General features: G+C 35.4%; 1 protein-coding gene across 3 annotated transcripts; it reads left to right on the top strand.

The window, feature by feature from the left end:
- Positions 1 to 926: 926 nt before the first annotated feature.
- On the top strand, positions 927 to 9,827 carry LOC114174163 (mediator of RNA polymerase II transcription subunit 18). 3 transcript variants are annotated; one of them, XM_028058939.1, is made up of 7 exons: positions 927 to 1,266; positions 1,370 to 1,654; positions 1,765 to 1,815; positions 6,943 to 7,042; positions 8,232 to 8,289; positions 8,393 to 8,749; positions 9,330 to 9,827. In XM_028058939.1, exons 3-7 carry the CDS (start codon positions 1,780 to 1,782, stop codon positions 9,430 to 9,432), a joined length of 654 nt encoding a protein of 217 aa, XP_027914740.1. In that variant the 5' UTR covers positions 927 to 1,266; positions 1,370 to 1,654; positions 1,765 to 1,779; the 3' UTR covers positions 9,433 to 9,827. The 3 variants fall into 3 exon arrangements, with proteins under 3 accessions (XP_027914740.1, XP_027914739.1, XP_027914741.1); XM_028058938.1 differs by having other exon boundaries at positions 927 to 1,234; XM_028058940.1 differs by having other exon boundaries at positions 927 to 1,234; positions 9,190 to 9,824.
- Positions 9,828 to 23,542: the final 13,715 nt, after the last annotated feature.

Genomic DNA, 23,542 nt, shown 5'->3' on the forward strand with positions numbered 1-23,542 from the left:
ACACAAGAAAAAGCCTAAAAAATAACAACCTTTAAAAGGATCACTTACACAATAAAAAATGCATTAAAGGTTGGTGGAAACAGAAATCCAACATCATTTTGGACTAAACCCACCACCGAAAGCTGACAAACAAACAATTTAAAATTGTGGGATACAAAATTGTATTCCATTGACAACGACAACTCAAATATAATAAATCCCCTCATGCAAAAACAGAACGAAGCAAAAACCTTAATCAAAAAAATTAACCACAAACCCTAAACACAAAGCTAACTTGTGGGATGAAGATGCACACAATCCACGAAACGAACTTCACATAGCATCAATATTCTCTCACACCAATGTTCTCTAATTGAAGCAAATGCCCAATGCACACAATCAATCCACGAAATGAAGATAAACCCTAAGCAAATGTTCTCCCAACAACAATATAAACCCTAAACCCAATTTTGTCCCATTCGTAAACCTATCTAATTCAAAATTAAAAAGCATAGTACAAGTCACGGTAAATTAATAGCCACGTGAATCTACAATGCACCACGTTACAGGAACAATCCACCGTGTACACTGTTTTATTATTGATTTTAATGGTGTTAAGTAAAATGACTTAATTAAACGATATTTATGAAATTTAGGACCAAATTGAACACAAATCCTAAACTATGAACAAATTGAAAAAACTTAACCAAAATTAAGATTAAATGACTATTTAAGCCTAGTTTAAATTGATTATTTTAAAAAAAAGTTTTGAAACAAATATTTTAATCTTTAAATTCTAGGAGCGTAAACTTATAACTATATATTTTAAAATTTTCAAAACTAAATTATTTAAAAAATTTGGAGAAACAAAATTTAATTTGTCCAAGGAAAAACAACTCTTATAAACATGTTGAATTTAAGAAAAGGGCATTCTACGACATTGTATCACAGAAATTCATAAACTCGCGCTACTCAGAGTGAAATGTTTCTTTGTTTCATTCCTTCGCTTTCATCTGTTTTTCCCCTTTTGCTTGTAAAAGAGAGATTGTTGTTTCTAAATATTGAAGAACCTCGATCATTGTTTTGACAATTGACAATACCTAATAGGACCTAGATTTTATTCGTTGTTTTCATCTCAGTAGAAACTACACAGGTCAAATAACCTCGTTATTACAGTGTTCCAGTAAAACTAAAATCAAAATTGCAAAATAGATGTGAGTGTACAAAACACTTCTCTGTGATCTTTTGGTTTAAGGTATGCGAAATTATACTCGTTTACATTATCAGGTTTGTTATGTATGGTTTAAATTTTGATATCGTTAATGTGGTGTTTTCTTTTTTCTTTTTGTTTCCTTTTGCTTATGTACTGGTCCCAATCCCAACTCCATAGAAGCCAGAAGCCTAGAGCTGCCACGGCTCACCAATGATAACTGCACGAGAGGAGCGTTGAAGCCGCGCCACCGCAAGAGCCGCCACGCGAGAGTCGCCGCCGAGTGACCACGAGTAACATCGACGCCGTGAGAAGTCGACTTCTCCCTTGGCGCCGCCGCGAGAGGTTCCACCGTGAGGACTATAGGCTTCTCTCTTGCCACTGTGAGAATCTGCATCGCGGGACTCGCCACTTCCACGCGAGTTGCGATTTTCAACGCGGATCCAACAAAAACGCGACTTTCAGGTGACGCGAGATCGGAGAAGGAGAATAAGACTGTATAGTCGTAAGATGTTACATTTTGAAACGCGATTTTGACTTCCATAATACGTATATCTTTTTGTGTAATAATGCAGGTGAGCTTAGCGAATATGGAATGTGTGGTTCAGGGAATTATAGAGACACAGGTCAGTTTATGTTTTATTTGAATTGTTAATTGGAATTGGCGTTTCTTTTTCTTTGACGAATGGGGAGGTATTGTGGCTTTTCTTATCATGTTAATGACAATCTCCATTTTTAGAACCCTGATCTTGATCGCTGATTAACCGAAAGCCCAAGGCACCAGACAGTCAGGAAAAAGAATTGAGTAGCTACTCTTAATGGTGCATTTCTCAAAATAAAAAATACGAAGGAAAAAACTTAAGTGCACAGAAGAAACAAATTTAGTTACTTTACTAAATAATCACAAGAATGATTTATGGGTCAAAATAGTCAATTTCATATGTTTAAAGTCAACATTATCTGCAGGGGGTTAAAGTTCTCTCGAGAATGCTTGTGTTTATGTGAATGTGAAATTCATTGTGGAAAATTCTGCAAATTCATTTCGTTTATTTTTTTGTGTTATCAGCAAAGAGATTATACTTATAACGGAGCATTTGGGATGCCCAACCCTTTTACAATTATGTACTTACATATAGTTTCTATATATAATAGATCTGCTCCATTCTGAATCATATGAGGGACTTATAAACCAGCTGTATTTGACAAATCATTACAAAAAACATACTTAATATGTACAGATGCGTTGATCCCCTTCCTACGTATTCTCCTCTGTTACGTATGTCTAAAACCAACTGATTTTCTTCTGGTTTTCTCCTTCCAACTTTTGATCTGTATTATTTGTTGTTGCTTGTATGCATGTTTGTTGCCCCCTGCCATGTAATGTGTTGTTAGAGTTCCTTCATCTTTTCATGATGTCTTCCTCTCCTTCATTTCCCATGATGTTGCGCTGCCAATATTTGTGCACTATGTAACTCTGCATATGACTTTCACAAACCCATATTGCTTTACAGAGTAATATAATTTTAGAATAACTTCAGCCTTTCTGCTAGAGCTTCCATGTGCTGCTGGTATATTCACATTAATTTTAGACTTTCAACTGGACAAAGGTACCACTCTAGGTATGACACTCTTGCGTTGGTTATCTTGTGTTTCACCCATAACCATGCATTAAGTTGTGCCATACAAAGGATTTCTTCCACATCCACCTTTTCTTGCCTAAAAGTAACCCTATTTCTCTAGTTCCAAATGGCCTAAATAATTGTTATCCACATTCCCTTCCATATTCTGTTTTGTTTTCCATTCAATTCCATTAGATAGACATGCTGGAAATGAACGTTGGGTTGGTTATGGTGTACAAATGTTACCGCCACCCACCTATCACATAGCTCCCACACTCTTTTAGCTATTTTACAACTGAAGAATAAGTGTGTTGTGCTCTCATCTTTTTCTTTGCATAGTTCACATAATTTGTTGCCTAATTGTTTTGTACCCCTTCCTAACTAAGTTCTCTTTTGTTGGGATCTTGTTTAACAATACTCTCCATCCAAAATATTGTGCATTTGGAAGACTCGTGTTTTCCCCACTTAGATTGTGTTGCAATATGGTGTAAGCTGATCTGACCGAAAACACACCCGCCTCTGCAATTTTCCAGACCCATGTGTCCTCTATTTCTCTTCTAAAAGGTTTTTCTGTTACGATTTGCTTAAATTCTTGCTCTTGGGTAGTTTCCCAAACCATTCTTTGTCTCCTCCACATTAGATGCCATTCCCAACTAGTTTCATTTCATTCCCCAAGTTCCCCTATTGTTTTGTGCTTGCAATTTGTGATACCATACAACCTAGGGAACCTATAGCATAATGGTGTATCTCCCACCCATTTATCCTCCCAGAATTTTATTTTGTCCCGTACTCCCACAATCCAACCTATATTATTGTCAAACCAATTATCTTGTTACCCTTCCCCACACACTTTGCGCAAATCACTCTGCCACCACGATTCATCCTTTAGTTTTGTGTTGGTACTTAGGTTCCTTCATGATGCATACTTAGATTCTAATATTTCCTTCCATAATCCCTGTTTTTCCACCCCTAATCTCCATATTTTGCTAGTAAGGCAGAGTTAAACTTATCTATATCTCTTATGCCTAAACCACCTTCTTCTTTAGACTTGCACAAGTTTTCCCATTTGATCCAATGTTATTTTCCTATCCTAAGACCCCAACCCCACAAGAAATTTCTTTGTCATTTTTGTCAAACTATTGGAAACCGTTTTTGGCATTTTGAAAAGGGATAAGTAGAACAGTGATAAGGCGGAAGTAATAGACTTTATTAGGCATACTCTACCTGCAAAAGATAGTAATCTCTACCTTTCTATCTAGACAACCTATTCCTAACTTTATCCAATACATCCTGCCAAAATAGTTGCTTCCTTTTGTTATCTCCAATAAGGATACCTAGATATTTAAAAGGAATTTTCATGTACCCGCAATTCAATGTCATGGAAAATTTTTCCAGCTCTTCCTTGTCTATACCTATGCCTCCTATCATAGTATTGTAGAAGTTAACCCTTAACCCTGACACCATCTCAAAACATCTCAAGATAGTTTTTGTGATTTTAATGTTTGCCGCATGAGCTTCACATACAAATAAAGTGTCGTATACAAACTGTAACAAATTAATCATGGTTCCTTTCGATCTCACTCGTACTCCAAACATTTGTTTCTTTGTTGTTTATCTCACCAACCCTGCCAACCCCTCTGCAACTATTAAGAATAAGAATGGTGTCATTGGGTCCCCTTGTCTCAATCCTCTTTTTGGTTGAAATTCTTTAGTTAGGCTACCATTTACCAATACTGAGATTGTAGATGATTCCATACATGCTTTAATCCATCCAATCCATTCCATACAGAATCCTAGTCTACCCATCATGTAGTACATGAATTCCTAACTAATTGAGTCATATGCTTTCTCATAGTCAACCTTAACTATCGTGGCTTTCTTTTTTTTCCTCCTAATCTCTTCCTCTACTTCATTGGCTACCAAGATGCTATCTAAGATTCCTCTCCCCTTAATGAATGCTGATTGGCAATAATCTATAACTTTTGGAAGCACAATCTTCATCCTATTTGCCAGCACTTTAGCGATGATTTTGTAGACACACCCAACCAAAGATATTGGCCTAAAATCATTCAAATCAATTGGATTATTTTTCTTAGGTGTTAAAGTGATGAATGGCGCATTACAACCCCTAGGTATTTCCCCTAACTGTTGGAAGCAGTTCACTGCTTGGATTATATCTTGCTTCATGGTTTGCCAATTATTTTTGATAAAGTTGAAGTTAAATCCGTTTGGCCCAGGACTCTTATCACTCCCACACTGGTTAACTGCTTCCTTTATTTCCACCTCCTCAATATTGTTTATCAATGCGTTGTTATCAGCAGGTGTTAAGGATGGGAAATCTATATTGTCAAGGGTGATCCTGTTGTGGGTAGATGCACTAAATTTGTTTTGAAAAAAATTCTTTTACCATTTCTTTCACCTTAGTTGGATCCTCACACCAACTTCCTTGTATTCCTACCCTTTTAGTTCATTCTTTATTCTTCTCCATCTAATCCTAGAATGGAAGTATTTGGAGTTGGTGTCTCCCTGTTCTAACCAGCTGACCCTTGCCTTTTGATTTAGAATTGAGTTTTCTTTGTTATAAATCAATTTGAGGTCACTAAGTAACTTCATGCGCAGTAACCTTGTGTCTTCTTCTAAGTCTCTCTCATCATCTAACTTGTCTATCTCATCAATTTGTCTAATGATTGTTTGTTTTTTCATACTTGTAACCCCAAAGACCTCCTTGTTCCACGGTGTTAGATCATTTTTTAGTTTTTTCAGTTTTTTTTTTTTTCAATACTGACATAGGATTCCCGTTTTCTTTGTACTTTTCCACCTTTGATTTACCATGTCCTTAAAACCTGATTCTTTATTCCAAACATTTAGGGTTCTAAATGGCTTCGGTCCCCAATTTATTAATGTCATCTTAAGTACCAAAGTGCAATGGTCAGACACTTGTCTGACTATAACATACTGTTTACAATTTGGCCATTGCTCCATCCATTCTAAGGATGCTAATATTCTGTCTATCCTACTCTTAGCCCTACCATTAGGTCTATACCATTCATTCATTTTGTATCCTTAACTTTCTTCTAGATTATTTAAAACATGACTTAAAGGTTTAGCTGCACAATTCTACTTGTTATATTCACCAAAGCTTAGTTACCTTTTGCTTGCATGTAGTTATGCATTTCTATCATGGTTGATAAAGGTTAACCATTAAAAAAAAATTTAAGCTGTCATCTTTTCGAGAATTTGACTTATAGAACCAATTGTTCAATTGTCTGAATATATCAAAGTGAGATGCAAATAATGACTGTTCCAAGTTCTATAGAATCAGTTTTCATTTACATCATAAAAATATTGTCTTTCAACATTTGCTTGCATGAGCAAAAGGGTTTGACTATTTCATATCTGTATTCAAATATCATTCCAATAATTGAATATAATAAGCTTATTATGCGAGAATAAAGGCTTAACATACGTAAATAAACTGTTGTTCTCCCAAAGTTGTCAAATATTAGAATTCCAAATTGATCATTTTCACTTCTACTAAAATGTTCAAAAGAATTCTGATATCTTTTTAAAATTATATGTTGACACCTGGTATTCTCATTATGTTTCTCCTTGTTGCACAAATCTATTTTTTCCTGTGAATGATTCATTCTTTCTTACTCGTTTGGGCTTTTTTCTAAAATAACTTGATCCCCTTGGTGTGAAGCTATTGTAGTTTTAGACAGTAACAAAACTATTTTCTAATAGCTTGGGTATGCATGATTGTATATTATCCTACTTTATTATAATTATTTATTTGAATCTACACATGAAAGACAGGTTGTCTCATGGAAACCATTCTAGCTGTATGTGTTTTTGTGTCTTAATTGGAAGAAATAATCACTCATATTTTTCACAGACAACTTGCGAAACAAACATGCACACACTTTTCCACTCATTATTTGATGAAAGGCAATAGAATCACCCTATATCTTGAACCGATAATAATGTAAACATTCTTTTTGTTCTATATCCACAAATATTCTTTTAGATAATCAAGATATGTTCTGTTAGTATTACATTTTTCGGAAGGAAACTTTCATGTTGAAAAGCTGTCTATGACAACCTTGGCTTTTAATATTTTATTATTCTTCACAGCATGTTGAGGCTTTGGAGATTCTTCTTCAAGGACTATGTGGTGTTCAGAGAGAACGATTGAGGGTACATGAAATATGTCTCAAGAGTGGTCCACATCTGGGTGAGTGTTTTATTTCAATAATTTGATATTTTTTGGCCAACAACATTTTCATACTAAGAGGGAAAAAATATCCTGGGAAAACTAGCACGAAATAACTTGCATCAGAAGACAGGGATATGTATTACAACAAAGCCTTCAATTGCTATATGTCAAAGAAGCAAGCTCATGAGCAGTTAAAACTGGATATGAGATGAATAGTACTGAGAAGGAAGAGAAAAAGAAGGATAGCCCATCGGAAGCTGAGAGTGCCTATGAGATGAACAATGCTGAGAATAGAGAGAAATTCTATTTTGTAACAGCAACATAAAAGCACCATCCTTCACCCAGCTCCACCAAAAGAGAAAAAGGGCACTTCTGCCCAGAACCTTACCCAATTTACACCCTCCTAAGCCTTCTCCAAATGCAATTTTGGAAAATTACTTCGAATTATGAAGAAATACCCAGAATGCTTTGGAAGTCTGCAATGAATAATTCAGAATACCATATATGATTAGCTTCTGAACATTGTAAAATGGAACGACTTTATATTTTTGTTTAGTGTTGTCTGTACAACCACATAATGTGTAATCTCTATTAAATGTTTGTTTCAGTATATGGAGTGACAATTTCATTTAGAGTGATTTCGATTTGCTAACAAATGAAGAAGTAGATGATACAAATTTCCAAAATTATTTTAAACAAAGCCCTGAATTTGGCTAAACCTCATGATGGAGAATAATCATCAAGCCCAATCAATCTTGTACTAAGCATGGACTCTTACTCCGTGTCTGGAACTAAATAGCAGACAAAGCAGAACACTTGGATTTGACTTTGCTTGAACTGAGTTGTTTCTCGTGAACTGTTTTTTAGTGTGCATCAAGTGCACCCTTAAGCATTTGCACTGGGCTACATCTAAATGGCATGATTCATGCTTCTTTTTTTGACCCTTGATGCTCTTTTCTACCGGCTTCAGTTTTACATTTCATATTGTTGTTTTACTGTGTTCTCTGAAGAAATTTATGCTTATCCAAGATGAGGTTTTCTCTGTATTGTATCTTCATGAATAGAGATGAAATATTTTCAAATTTCTGTATGATTCCCTCAATATTTTTGTGTATTTTTTAAATTATTTGTGCATGTATCCAGTTTTTTAGTATAGCATATTTTGATCCTTTTCCATTAATCATGATTTTATGGGCTTTGTTTTTAGGCAGTGTAACCTCAGAGGTGCGACTCCTGTGTGACCTAGAGCAAGCTGAACCTTCGTGGTAAACCATGCATATTTACTTTCAAAACGTTGTTAGATTTTTATTTTTATTTTTTCATAATCAAGTACCCATTTAATATGTGATTGATTGGTGGCTTGTTCAGGACTGTTAGACATGTAGGTGGTGCAATGAGGGGTGCAGGTGCAGAGCAAATTTCTGTTCTGGTTAGGTCAATGGTGGAAAGCAAAACAAGCAAAAATGTTCTTCGTTTGTTTTATACACTGGGGTACAAATTAGATCATGAGCTTCTGAGGGTGGGATTTTCCTTCAATTTCTACAGGGGTGCACAAATCACTGTAACAGTTTCATCAATCAATAAAATGCTGAAGTTGCATGCAACTGACGAGGCGGTGCCAGTAACACCCGGTATACAAATGGTGGAAGTAACAGCACCTGCAGCTGCTGAAACCTACACTGAAGTTGCTGCTGCTGTGTCATCCTTCTGTGAATACCTTGCACCGTAAGAATCGCTTTTCTCAATTACTCATTTTTCTATACCAATTGCAAATGTTTTACACACCAAGAGGCTGGAGCTGCTAGTAACTAGCAGACTTACTGCATGCATTGTTAATTTTAATAACTTTTCATGCTTGGTTGATATTTCTCGGTCCTGATTGTCTAAGGTCGTGCCATCATATTAGAAATAGTTAACGGTTATCCATTTAAGTGGTTTCTCAACCTTGAGAGTCTGCAGAAAAATATCATACATTTATTATCTTTCTTCTCATCTATGAAGCACAAATACGAGGATAAAACTAAATTGAAAAAATATAGAACAATAGCGGGATCCGCTTGCGAAGCTCTCAGACAAGTGGGCCTCCATTTTGTTTCTGATTTCCTTATCTTGTTTTATTAAATTTGATTCACGTGTCCTGAGTGTTCTCCGGTGTGTTCCTCCAGCGTGTCAAGGACTGCACTCCTTCATCTCCGGTGTGTCTGAGAGCATGGCCGCGTTTAAACGCCATTTTTGTTACCTATCGGAGCTTCGCAGCTTCACATAGATCATTGATATATTTAACTCTTCGGTGTGAATTTCGCAGGCTACTCCACCTATCCAAACCAGGCATTTCAACCGGTGTTGTACCTACTGCTGCTGCAGCTGCTGCATCTCTAATGTCTGATGGTGGGGGCACAACATTGTAGTGAGACTGTACTGTTACTTTACAATCACACTTTATGTACATCACTTGCTTAATTGCTTCAAAGACACGTCAACGTAAATTTTCACTTCACAGTCGAAATATGCCGTCTCTTGCTTCATGATCTATAATTTGGTATAGAACAATGTGATTGTTTCAAGCTATTGGAAGTAGGAATAGTGTCATGTTTTATTCGTAAGAGAAGAAAAGAAACAGATGCGTGGCTAAATGTTTAATATGCTAAATTTTCAAATGTCCATGCTTCATTACATACGTTTCTGTTCGTCAATATCGCCATGATTTTGTACTTATGCCCTAGCTTTCTTTCCTAAATTGTGATCTCTGTAATTCAAAAGGAATTGAAGATTATAAAGACCTATGATGCATTGATTCTTCCTTTATTTTGTGTTCCGTATCCGTATCATTTTGTGTTCCGTATCCGTATCCGACATTTATTTGTATCCGTGTCCGACATTTATCCGTATCCGATACTTTAGGATATTTTATTGATATTTATGAATGAAGTATTTAATATATAAACCAATAATGTTTTTATGATGATAATAATTTATAAGGTTTTATGTTAAAAGTATTTAATACATCAGATTTAATTTAGATTCATATAAGAATAATCATATATTTCTCAGATTTTTTTTAAGAAAATTGTATATTTTTGAATATGTATATATCACACATGTTCTATTATTTTTAAAATTAATGTATCAGTATATCGGACACATATCATATCTGATACATGTATCATATTTACTATACGTATCATATCTGTGTATTATAGATAAAGACAAATACAAAACAAGGATTAAAAACAAAGACCGAAAAATGAAAAAAATACTCTAACCCTTTGTTACTTCATTTTGGGATGAGCGAAGAATATCCCGATTTAATTGTTTTCTTAAAATCATGTTTTTATTCTTAAATGTTAATTATGAATTTGTTAGGGGTATCGAAAAGTGGGAAGAAAATATTTAAGAGATTGAGAGTCACTATGACACAAAAGGTTAATAAGGTAAATTACTTATGGATAATTGATGGTCAAACTTCAAGATGGTCGATTGACTGAAAATTAAATATTATAAAGATCAAGGATTGTGAGCTTATAGCATTTAGAAAGTTGCCTTTGAAGACAATGTTGCCTTTGAAAGTTGATTGAATATTGCCTAACATCTTCTAAGCTATGAATCACAGATATGATATGTGTATCGGATATGACATGTATCCGATACGTCGATACGTTTATTTTGAAAATAATAGAATACGTAATAAATACGCGATATATGAATATTGAAAAATGTACAATAATTCTTAAAAACATAATAAATATATGATTGTTATTATGTGAATCCAAATAAACTGTATTACTAAAGTGGTCAACATAAAAAATATAAATTATTGTCATCATAAAAGTACTACTGTAAGAAAATTCTTAAATTATGACCAATTTTAGTAACAAAAAATATGTTAGAGACCAATTTCCTAATTAGAGACCAATCATTTTGGTAGCCAAAACCTTGCTAACAAATGTTAGTGACCAATTTAGAAACCAATTATTTTGATAATCAAAACCTTGGTAGCTAATGTTAGTGAACAATTTAGAAATAATTCATAATAAAGACTATTTTACTTATTAATCTAGAGACTAATTATAATGTTTTGGAACTATTTTAGTTTTCAATAATTTTTAGTTTTTAAATTGGTACCTAAATTGGTCACTATATAGTAACCAATTATTTGTGAGCCAATTATTTGTTGTCACAAAAATTGGTCATTATTCAAATATTTTTTTTTTGTAGTGTACTACGATTTTATAAATTAGATACTTCATTGATAAGTATCGGTAAAGTATCCTAAAGTATCGAACACAGATACGTGACCCAAGTTGAAGTATTAATGCATCATAGCTTCTAAGTCTCTATGGTCGTAAACTAGAGAGAATTATATTCTACAAAGGCCTTCGATTAAGTGTTTCTTTATGAAATGGATGCCATAAGACGAACATGTAGATCTTGGGAAGCCACAACAGTTATTTTTTCATCAAGAAGATTGAGGAAAGATAAAGATTAAAAGCATCAATCAATGCACAAAAGGAGGCAAGTCAAAGCAAGTGAAGCAACAATCGACCTGGAGGTTGGTGAGGGGTAACTGCCCATGCCATATGAGTCTTAAAACCGTCAAGGGTAGTTATTTAGAGTTAAATCGGAATTTAAATTCAAATATTGTAACCAATTGCGGAAGAGATAGAAAATATAAATAGGTTTATTTTGTATTTTACAAAAGTGACAACTTATGGAACTAATCATACATTCTAAAACGTTACGAATAGGAAAAAACGACTAGGCCAATGTTGATTATTGCAATTTGGGCCACTGCTTTCATTGACTTTTGTTACAAGTTTCTTTACTTTTCAACACAATTTACTTTAATTTACTGTTGTTAGCTATCATTTCCATCAACCATTGTGTTTTTGTTTGATTCAACCATATTTAATTTTCACTTCATCCATTCGTTATTACGTTTCATTCATTATCGCAAAAAATCCAAAAATATAAACAAAATGGCTGATTGTTATGTTCAAGATCCTTATGGAAGTTCGCATGAGTAAACAATCAAATTTCTTAAGTGTGTAGGTGAACTTAGTGCATCAAATCGACAACTTGCTTCAAATATTGGTGTTGTGCATCGATACTAAGATGTGAACAACACCTAAGTTAGGATTGGAAAACCAAGTATTTGCTAGCCCCATTAAGGAGAACTCGCATTAAAGAGATTTAGTTGTCAAAATCACCTTTAAAATCGGTTGACCGAAATCCTCGTGAAACAATAGTATAATTTGTAATTACTAGCTTATGGGCCTAAAAGTTTAAATATACAAAAAATATTCTATTTTAAATTTGTTAAAAACTAAAACAAAAAAGATGGCAATATTTGATCTAATTTAGGTTAGAGTTTGAATTTGATCTAATTTTGGTCTAAATGGTATGGAACTATTCGCAGAAATACACTAATCAATCGTATAATATAAATGGAAGAATACAATATTCTTTTACAAACTCACGAGTTGATAAATTTTAGATGTTTCTTAGTTTCCTCCTACTCAAATTTGACATACATTTAGCATTTAACAAAAAAGAGTGAGTTGCTCCAGAATCATATAAAACACTCAAACATTAACCTAACACGTATAATACTTTCATAATAAGCTAAAACATAATGCATAAGTAAGTCTTATATCCTTCAATGATTTCTACCAAGTGAAAAACTTCAAAATTAAAATAGAAAGTTATCCTTGATTTAGTCATGAGTGTTTATCCTCATCACCCCATCAAGATTATTTTTATCCGAATAATTTCATTTTCACAAGTCTTATCCACAACTCTATACTCAACCATTCTTAAGATAGAAGAAACACAATAAACTAACAACCCTCAAGTCCATCCTAAGATTGAGTTGTTATGAACTCTTAGATAATTCTCCCTAAAACGAACACACAACTAACACAACACAAACATAAGACCCCACTTCCCAAAGATCACCTAAGGTTGAACTTGCTCTCATACCATCAATTAAGACCCTTTTAGTCCTTATAGAATATTAATCAAACCATTATGGAGATAATATAAAGAAATTTAAAATACACACGAGAATGTATGTATACATAGTACATATACAATTCTCCTCTATGTAAATAAGTTATTCGAATGATAAAGAAGTTGAAATGTTCCATAAGTGGAGGATTTATACATTACTAAATACATATAATATTCCAAAATACTAGCTTCATATCTCTTTCTTAAAATCTCTACTACTGAGCCTCATTGTCTTTTACACTATCCTCCTCCACAATGGTGTCAAAAACTTATTAGTTGAAAACGGTAAGTGCACCGGTCACACGTAGCAAGTAATAAATATTGTTCTCTCCATAGAGACTAAGGAAACACATGACAACTCTTGCAATTCACAACTCAATTAGATAACTAATCTCACAAAAATACAAATCTCTTTTCGTATTTTAATTAAACAGTTGATGTGCACCAGGAAATTAACATAGAGTATTTACAAATGTTAATACTAGATTTCATGAACTTTATTCTCATGCATACACAATCATCTCAATTCCAAATTAATATCAAAATCAACTCATAAGATTACTCAAATTCTATTTCTAGTGACTTTGAGCCTATGTTAACTAATCAAGTTCCAATTCCTTGAATCCTCAATAAGCAACTATACATTAAGTTCAAGAGTCTTAAGACTACTAAGGAAACATGTTCTATCTCTAGAGACAAGCTCCATTAGGTATTTAATTCTAGTTCTAGGTTCAAAAGACATTTTCTAACACTTCAAAAACCACAAACTAGTCATGGGTGGTCAAGCCGCAATAAGCATTAAGCTCAAAAATCAAATACTAACTCGAATTTTAAAAGCATATATATATATATATATATATATATATATATATATATATATATATAACAACACAAATTACATAAGAAATTTGTTCATTACATCTAATCCCAACAAATGGGTCTAACTCTCCATGGTGGAGAACCTAGAGTTTATAAATATAAGAGATAAGAAAGAAATTGGAACCAAAGAGAAGAGGAATGTCCTTTTCCAAGGCACTAAGCAATTGCTCCAAGCTCCATTTGCATTCCGCATTGGCATCCACATCTCCCATTCATAACTCATCTTCCTCTCTAATCCCAAAAGTGAGAAAACCTCCATGGATGAAGGAGAAGACCAAAGGAGGAGTGAGAGAGCTTCCCAACACCCGTAGCAACCTCCAAGAGGCTATCCCAAGCACCCAAAGTATTTCTCTATTGTGCAAAATGAGGAATACTCAAAACTCTCGTGGAAGACATGCACAAATACCCTTTTTACGTGTCAACATTACTACTGCACATTGTATCCAAATAAAACACATATTAATGGCCTCTGCAAAGCCACTACCTGACGCCTTTTATGTATCGCCCAACACCGACAATTTCTCTTGCATGTGTCGTCTAACACCATTATCCATCGCCTAACGCAAAGCTCCCTTACAACACTAGTTGCGTACTGATTTTACAGTGATGGGCTCGATTCCAATGATGCCTAGTGCGAGCATTTGCTCCAAAATTATATTTTCTTGTCCAAAACATGATTCCTTGAGTCTTAGCTTGTTTTCCTCCACCACTAATGCTTCTTATTCACTTATTTAACACACTAAAAATAGAGATTAGAGGTAAAATAAGCATAAAATAACTAGAACACAAAGTAATTTGAAAAACATAGTAAACTTGAGGATTGAATAGGATAAAAGCTAGGAAGAGTTGATTTTATTCACTAAAACCAATATACCAAAACACGTAAAAGTTAATGCTATTAGTACCCCACAATCGTTGTAGGTGGACAAACCATAAAAAAAAGAAACACAAGGGTAAGCTATTGATATTTAACTATTTAAAATTAAAAAACACATCCAATATCAACCAATCAAAGCACCACATAAGATCATTCATACATACCTAATAATTTGTCACGACATAGAGTCAATTTATGGAATACTTATGCATTAAGTAGAATACTTGTGCAAGTCATGTAATCTTATAATGGATTATAGAAAAACACGACCCTGGCTCCACTTAGCCTAGTGAATTGCGGTAAGACACAACCTTGACTCTATTATAAAAGATGTGTGCTGGAATGGAATGATAGTGTGTTGAAGACAAAGATACGTGGGTATTTATGGAATGATGGGTAGAAAAAGGTGGATGGAGAAAAATAAATGCAAATGATGGTTGTAGAAATTAGATAGAAAAAGTGGATGGAGAAAAATAATTAAAAAAGATGGGTGAAGAAATTAGTTGGAGATAATTAAAAATGATGGGTCTATTAGATGAAGAAAATGGTTGGAGAAAGTAATTAAAATTGATGGGTGAAGAAATTAGATAGAGAAAGTGGGTAGAAAATTATTATATATAATATTCATATTAAAATATTAAAACATGTGTTTTACTTACTTAATTTAATAAATAAAAAGTTTAATTAGTCATCCAAATTATACACATCACATCATTTTATTAAATATATAAACTTGATTCAAGTATATTTTTAATCCTTTTAAATAAGTTTTTTTCTTCTTTTAGTTATTTCAAAAGTATTTTTGAATTTCAAATCTCTAATCTTTAATAATGATTTCATTAAATTTCTGATCGAGTAAGTTGACAATTAACAATTTGAGTATAAATTTTATCAAGATAATACTTTATTACACATGCTTTGTATACTTCTAATATATTTGAGATTTCTATTCTTATTGTAGTTTGTAGTGTATGAAACATCTACTGACTTTTTAACATATTATATGTTTATTTATTTGACTTAAAATGTTATTAGTGTTACATGGATCCATGTTTTAGGTCCATTTACTTATGACTTTTAGCATTACCTTTGTTTATATATAACACACCTTTTGTAATATTTTATACATAGTCAATACTACACAATCCCCTTCTTCATGTATTTCTTTGTTTTCTACCTGGTATTAGAGCCCCAAATCATACATGATTGAGAAGGATTCTTGTAGTAGTTCCTTTTTTCCAAAACCCTAATCCTCAAGTCCCTTTCACAAATTTTATGATTGAGAAGACTCTTGTAGTAGTTCCTCTTTCCTAAACCTCAAACCCTAAGTCATAAGCCCTAAGCCCTAAGTCTCTTTCGTAATCCTTTAGATTCCATCCGATCACAATTTTATTTTCTACTTTGACGCATTTTTGGAGGTTATATAGCATGTGCTTTATGCTATTTTAAGGTATTTGCAATCCTCTAATATCGGGTTTGTATTATGTTTTGTTCGTTGCTTTTGCGGTGTGGTTCACATATATGTTTTGTATTCAATTTGTTATGGCAACTTGTAAAGATGATTCTCTTTAGTCTATTAGTGTGCAATTGGATGGTAAAAATTATTCCTACTGGAGTTATGCTATGAAAAAATTTCTTCGTGGAAAGTCTGTAACATCCCGACCGAATATTATGAATTTAAATATTAAAATAAAGAAATATAATTAAACTACATTTAATTAAATATCATTACCCCAAAAATACGGGAAATTTTAAAACTTTTATTACCTCAACAATAATCCAAAATCCATAATAATAAATACTATTATAATTATCCAAAAGTCTAGTAATATCAATGCTTACAATTTATTTGAAATAATAAAAACAATATAAAAAATCTAAGAAAATCCTTCTCCCAAGTCTAGCCTCGCTTCAGCTCTATGCCTCACCAGATCCACTTGCAACATCATCTGCTCACGTATATTACGTATACGATCATCGCCACACACAAGCAAATAGGGTGAGCTAACAGAATAAACATATATACAATACATTTATAGATATATAACACAATCACACCAAAGCCACAACCAACACACTCACACCAACAACACTCGCAAACCTGAGCCACAACTCAAGAGTTCCTCGTGTTCATCCGCCATCCCAAGCCGCAACTCAAGGAATGCCACATGCTTAACCCCTATCCCGAGCCCCTACTCAATGGATATGTTCCGAGCCACAACTCAAAGAACACCAGCAAGTCGACCTTTAAGTTATCCTAGAAGCCTTGTAGACCACACAAATCACACAAGCAGAATATAATTCTGCTGCAGCAATATCGCCTGGCGCTGCTCACAAGGCACTAGGCACTCTCACTTCTAGACCGTCTGGAGGGTATGAGGAGTTCGAACCTTTGCCCTCATTAAGTGTTTAAATTTTGGGGTTTTAATATCATTTTTGCGCTTATGAATTGATTTTAGTAACATAATATATTATTGAATATTCTTATCGTTTAATAATGCAACCGAAATTTAATTTAGGTCCTTAAGAGTGTGAATTGGGAATATTTCAAGTCATAAAATAAGTCCCAAAATCAGAATTTTGGAGAGGAAAAGTTCAGGTGCTAAATGACCACCAGTTTTAATTTTTTACACCCCCTTCTGCAATTGGGCTATCTATTTCTAAAAAGGAATATTTTTGGAGCTAAATGCACCTCTAGTTTTTATTTGCCACACCCCTCCTGAAATAGGGTCTCCTAACTCTATTCTGCACCCCTTTTTTTACTAATTTGCACTCCTAATATCACTTGCTCTCCACTCAACCAGATTATGCCACGTGGCAATCCTCCACTCACTCAAATAACCAATTAAAGTTTGTCACGTCCTCAATCTTCCACTCACTAAAATAACCACTCATGGGATGACACCTCATCACTCTTTCTCCTTCACACATTTAGAAATCCTAACCCTAATTTTTTTTCCTCCTCTCTCTCTCGCACCATGCCGCATCTGCCGCCCTTGACACCAGCTATCACCGCACTGCCGTCGACTTCCTCCCTCGCACCTGCAACTCATCGAAACAACCCCCTTTCCCTCGCGCATCATCTTTGTCGTCTGCAGTAGCCCAAAACGGAACTCCATGGCTTCCTCTTCGTGTCACCGTCTCCTTCAATTTATCACGCTACCGGAAAACCACCATGGTTGCACCACCCGAGCTTGCAAGAATAGTCCGCACCTGCCCTCATCCATAATAGTCTACGCACCACACGCAGCCATGCTCGACGCCAAACCAGCCATGCTCATCGCCGTCCACCGCTGCACTCGTCCATTACTGTAACACATCGTCTTCTCCAAATTGTCATGCTGACGGAGCCTCCATTACCGCACCATTCGAGTTCGCCGGAACAATCCAGCATCTTTGGCAGCACCTATACCAACGTTGCCGTATCCCCCTCGCATGAGCTGCCATACACGACGCCAGAACCACAGCTCCGTCTTCACGCGTCGAACCACCACTGATGCACCATGCTCAACACCTTCACGGTAGCGCCGCCGTCACCTGCAGCCGCGATCCTTCGCGCGCGACCACCATTGCATCTCTGGAACGCAAACCTATCCCCATATTTCCACAACAGCCACGAACCTAGCCCCTCCGACGTTTCCGCCGCCACCACGTCAACCCACGTAACCTTCGCGCAAGCACTCACGGCAGTCAAACCCTAATGGAGAGAGAGACTACTCTGACACGTGGCAACCTCTCAATGGACTGTCAAAGAGTCAAGACTTGTCAACCAGTCAACTTTTGATGAAGGATTGACCCCAACCAAGGATGGAGGCACATGCTTAAGAAGACTAAGCATGTTTAGAAAGGAAGTTCACTAATCCTTCATCCCTTTCATTTGTGTTTGTTATTTTTGATTCCCTAAGTTGACTTAGTTGAATCAACTTTAGTTGACTTGTTGACCTTTGACTAGGTTTGACTTGTTGACTATAGTTGACTTGACTTAGCCAACATGCTAATCTATGTTTATTTGCTTTGTAGGTTAATTAGGAGTAAGAAAGCAAAGTTAGGTGGTGCATGGTGATTGGGGAGCATAAATGATGTGGAGGAGAGAGTAAAGCAAAGGCATAAAGCATAAAGTAAAAGGCATGAAATAAGTGTACCTATGTACCTTTGGTCTCCTTTGTTTTTAGCACACTTTGGCCACTTTTTAGAGACATATGAGACACATTCTTTGTCTCCTTTTGTGCTAGAACGAAATTAGCCTTGCACACACCATAGTTATTAGCTCTTTTGTCTCTCATTTTTTGTAACCTTATTTGACCTAGTTTCTAGAAGCTAGGGTTAGGTTTTTGTAGAGACATCCTTAGATATCTTTTATTTGCTTAGAGGCCCCTAAACTCTTCTATATAAGGGGTGCTCCTAGACATGTAAAAGGGTTGAACATTTTGAAGTAAAAACACTCTTGTGTCTCAACCATTTGTGAGAGTTTCCTCCCTTGGGAGTGAAACTTTTAAGCCTTATCTTGCATAGCAAGTGACGGCACACATCCACTCATCTTCAAGGTTGCCATGGCTTCTAGCCTAGCCTTGTAGTGGCGTGCTTCTCACATTTTTACCATTTCTTCCCTTTCCATTTTATGTTTTCTTCTTCCTTTAATTGTTCTTGGTTTTCTATGGTTTATGTGCTTTCCATTTCCTTTTTGTTTTGAATCAATCCATCATCTTCTTCTCTTGAGCTTTGTGAAAGGAACCTTCACATCTAGATAGCTTGCTATCTTAATGTCCAGTGGGGATTTCGCTTAGCTTTCTTAATCAACTCACACCATATTCAATAATATTAAAAAGGAACAAGATAATCCTTCATCATTTGGTATCTAGAGCCTAGGTTATCTTGAATATGATGTTTTTCATGTGCTAACCTTGTCTTATTGTACCAGTTCAGCGGTCCAAAAATTACATTTTTGGTATCAAAAGAAAGCTCTCTGAGTCTAGTTTCCAGAAAAAAAAGAACCAACGTATTTGGAGTTCTGTGGAGAAAGTTATGATCAAATTAGTGAGCAAAGGTCAGATCTGCCAAGAATACGTGAATCAGCGTTTTCAGGTTCTTGTGTGGCAGTTTGGCTACGGTTTTTGCACCTCTTTAAGCTCCTAAATGTGGTTGGATAACATGTCTTTGGATGCTTAGTCTTTGAGCCTCAAATCCATGAGTTTAAATGCATGATAGCTACATTTTTATGTCTTTGTGTATGTCATGTTGAGTCTTTAAATGCGTCTAACTTTTGCTTGAGTCATATGTCATATGCTTCTTTGAGTTTTCTTATTCTTGTTTCTAAGTATTTGAGCTATTGCATGAGATCTATGCCTTTTGTTGTAGCATGCTCCTTGAAATTGATTTTGACCTAATTTTTAAGGAACTAAGTGTTCAAGACACCCTAAAATATCCTTCTCATCATCTTAAGTACCTAGTTTTGAAAAGAAAAATTATTTTCATGACCAAAAACAGTTTGGCCAAGAGCTAATGTGTTGCTTGGTGAATCCATTTGGCCATTTTTACTAGGTGTTATGCTACCAAATTTTATACTTGGATTTTGGGTGATATTGGCAAATTAGTTCCATGCTTTAACTTGGTTATGATCTTTCTTGGTGTATGCATAATTTGAGGTATAATCTTGGCTTGTTCAAATGCTTTCCATAGAGTCTTTAAAAGTGTTTTTCATTGCTTTAGTCTTGTTCAAGTTTTGTCTTTAAAACAAAATTTCCTTAGAAGTTAAACTTTCTTGTTTTTGTGTTTTTCTTGCTTGTCACTAGGTGTTCTTTGTTGTGTCACAGTAGTTTTCTTTTCTTGAAACTCTTGGGATGTTGTGGCCGAATCACTTGTCTTGCATTTGAAAGGTTTTGAACAAGTTTTTAAAAGTGTTTGCTTCACTCCTTTGGTGGATTTTGAGTGCTAGCCTTGCCTTGTTACTTTGGGAGTGTGATCTAAACACTTGGGTTGCATTTTGGGTTGGATTTGGTCTCGATTTTCATGTTGTCTAACCCCTAATCCATTTATTTTGTCTCGGATTTGAGTGTTTTTGTTGTAGGAATCATGGCAAGTTCATCAAATGCACCTACACCAAACAAAAACAATACATTGATGAGATTGCTTCGGGATTTGGAGTTGTCTAGGAAGGAGGCCTTTGAACAATTGAGAAAGGACAAGGAGCAAAGTGACCTAAGAATCCAAGAGCACATTCAAAGGCTTGAAGCTAGGGAGCAAGAAAGAAAGGCTAGGAAAAGAAGGCATTCTAGGCACAACCCATCACAAGAGAAGCAAACTCCAAAGATTCCTAAGTTCAAAGGAGAAAATGACCCAAACATCTACATTGAGTGGGAACAAAAAGTGGACCAAATTTTTACCATTCATGTAGTTAGTGATCAAAAGCAAGTAGATTTGGTAGTCTTAGAGTTTGAGAATTATGCCATGACTTGGTGGCATCAATTATGTATGGACAATATTAACCAAGAGTCACTCGCGACTTCTTGGAGGGACCTTAAAAATTTGATGCGCGCTAGATTTGTTCCTTCCTACTATAGGAGGGACACTCTTTTGAAGCTCCAAAGGCTTCAACAAGGGTCCATGTGTGTGGATGAATATTACAAGTTGATGGAGTCCATGCTTCTAAAAGTAGGACTCCAATTTGAAAGTGAAGAGGAAAAAGTAGCTAGATTTGTGAGTGGGTTAAGGAGGGACATACAAGATTTAGTAGAGTTATATGAGTACTCCTCTCTTGACAAAGTTTTACATTTGGCCATCAAAGTTGAAACTCAATTGCAAAATAAAAAAGAGGCCAAGAGGAGTGGTTCATATAATGACTACTATTCTAGTACTTGGAAAGATAAAGAAAGAAAACATGATAAATCACCACTCAAGAGTTCCCAAGACCCACCTCTTAGGACTAATTCGTCTAGGCCTTCTAATGAAACTCCTAATTCTTCTCAAGGTACAAGGACAAGTTCTATGAAATGTTTTAAGTGTTTGGGATATGGGCACATAGCTTCAAATTGTCCCACCAAAAGAACCATGGCCATAAAGCTTAAAAAAGAAGTAGAGAGTGAACATTTTTCTCCCCCTTCCCCCAAAAGTACTTCTTCCCACACTTCTTCTTCAAGTGAAAGGATTAAACCCCTTGAAGGTGGATTGTTAATGATAAGGCACCAACTAAGACAAGTTTCCAAGGAACTTGACCCTTCTCAAAGACAAAACCTTTTTCATTCAAGGTGTCATATCAAAGACAAACTATGTCCCCTCCTCATAGATAATGGAAGTTGTGTAAATGTGGCTAGCGCAAGGGTTGTGGACAAGTTTGGCTTGAAAACTATCCCTCATGCCAAGCCCTACAAGCTATCATGGCTTAAGAAAGAAGACATTAAAGTAACTCAACAAGTCCTCATTAACTTTTCAATTGGAAATTTTAAAGATGAGGTGTTATGTGATGTTGTGCCTATGGAAGAAACTCATATTTTGTTAGGTAGGCCATGGCAATTTGATAGAAAAGTCTTTTATGATGGCCATGCTAACACCTATGCTTTCTCCTTCCAAGGCAAGAAGTTCACACTCCTACCTCTCTCACCTAATGAAGCAAATGAGGACCAAAATAAAGTGAAAGATAAGAGAAAAGATGAAAAAGAAAAAGAGCAAGTTACCTCCAAAGTGTTACTTGCCTCCAAAAAAATATTTCCAAAGCAAGATAGACATCACCATTCTTCCTTCTCTTGCAAGGCTCAAAAGGAAGACCCAAAGCACAAGCAAGAGAGGAATTGTAGTCTAGAAAATAAAGATGGCCTAACCAAAGCTAGGGGTAATACCCTTAGAAATGATGGAACAAGAGCTCATAAAAGGGAGGCACAAATCTTCCCTCAAACCAAGTCAAGCTCCATCTACAATGGCTTAAAGAATTTATGGTCAAATTCTCTCCAAGGAGGGGAGGATGATGAAGGATTGACCCCAACCAAGGATGGAGGCACATGCTTAAGAAGACTAAGCATGTTTAGAAAGGAAGTTCACTAATCCTTCATCCCTTTCATTTGTGTTTGTTATTTTTGATTCCCTAAGTTGACTTAGTTGAATCAACTTTAGTTGACTTGTTGACCTTTGACTAGGTTTGACTTGTTGACTATAGTTGACTTGACTTAGCCAACATGCTAATCTATGTTTATTTGCTTTGTAGGTTAATTAGGAGTAAGAAAGCAAAGTTAGGTGGTGCATGGTGATTGGGGAGCATAAATGATGTGGAGGAGAGAGTAAAGTAAAGGCATAAAGCATAAAGTAAAAGGCATGAAACAAGTGTACCTATGTACCTTTGGTCTCCTTTGTTTTTAGCACACTTTGGCCACTTTTTAGAGACATATGAGACACATTCTTTGTCTCCTTTTGTGCTAGAACGAAATTAGCCTTGCACACACCATAGTTATTAGCTCTTTTGTCTCTCATTTTTTGTAACCTTATTTGACCTAGTTTCTAGAAGCTAGGGTTAGGTTTTTGTAGAGACATCCTTAGGTATCTTTTATTTGCTTAGAGGCCCCTAAACTCTTCTATATAAGGGGTGCTCCTAGACATGTAAAAGGGTTGAACATTTTGAAGTAAAAACACTCTTGTGTCTCAACCATTTGTGAGAGTTTCCTCCCTTGGGAGTGAAACTTTTAAGCCTTATCTTGCATAGCAAGTGGCGGCACACATCCACTCATCTTCAAGGTTGCCATGGCTTCTAGCCTAGCCTTGTAGTGGCGTGC

Source organism: Vigna unguiculata, chromosome 2, assembly GCF_004118075.2.
Source record: "Vigna unguiculata cultivar IT97K-499-35 chromosome 2, ASM411807v1, whole genome shotgun sequence".
NCBI classification, from domain to species: domain Eukaryota; kingdom Viridiplantae; phylum Streptophyta; class Magnoliopsida; order Fabales; family Fabaceae; genus Vigna; species Vigna unguiculata.

Excerpts from the sequence above, each read along its gene's own strand:
- LOC114174163 (XM_028058939.1), top strand. The coding sequence starts at position 1,780 with ATGGAATGTGTGGTTCAGGGAATTATAGAGACACAG. Across the intron at positions 1,816-6,942 it reads AGGGAATTATAGAGACACAG|CATGTTGAGGCTTTGGAGAT; the intron begins GTCAGTTTATGT and ends TATTCTTCACAG. Across the intron at positions 7,043-8,231 it reads CAAGAGTGGTCCACATCTGG|GCAGTGTAACCTCAGAGGTG; the intron begins GTGAGTGTTTTA and ends CTTTGTTTTTAG.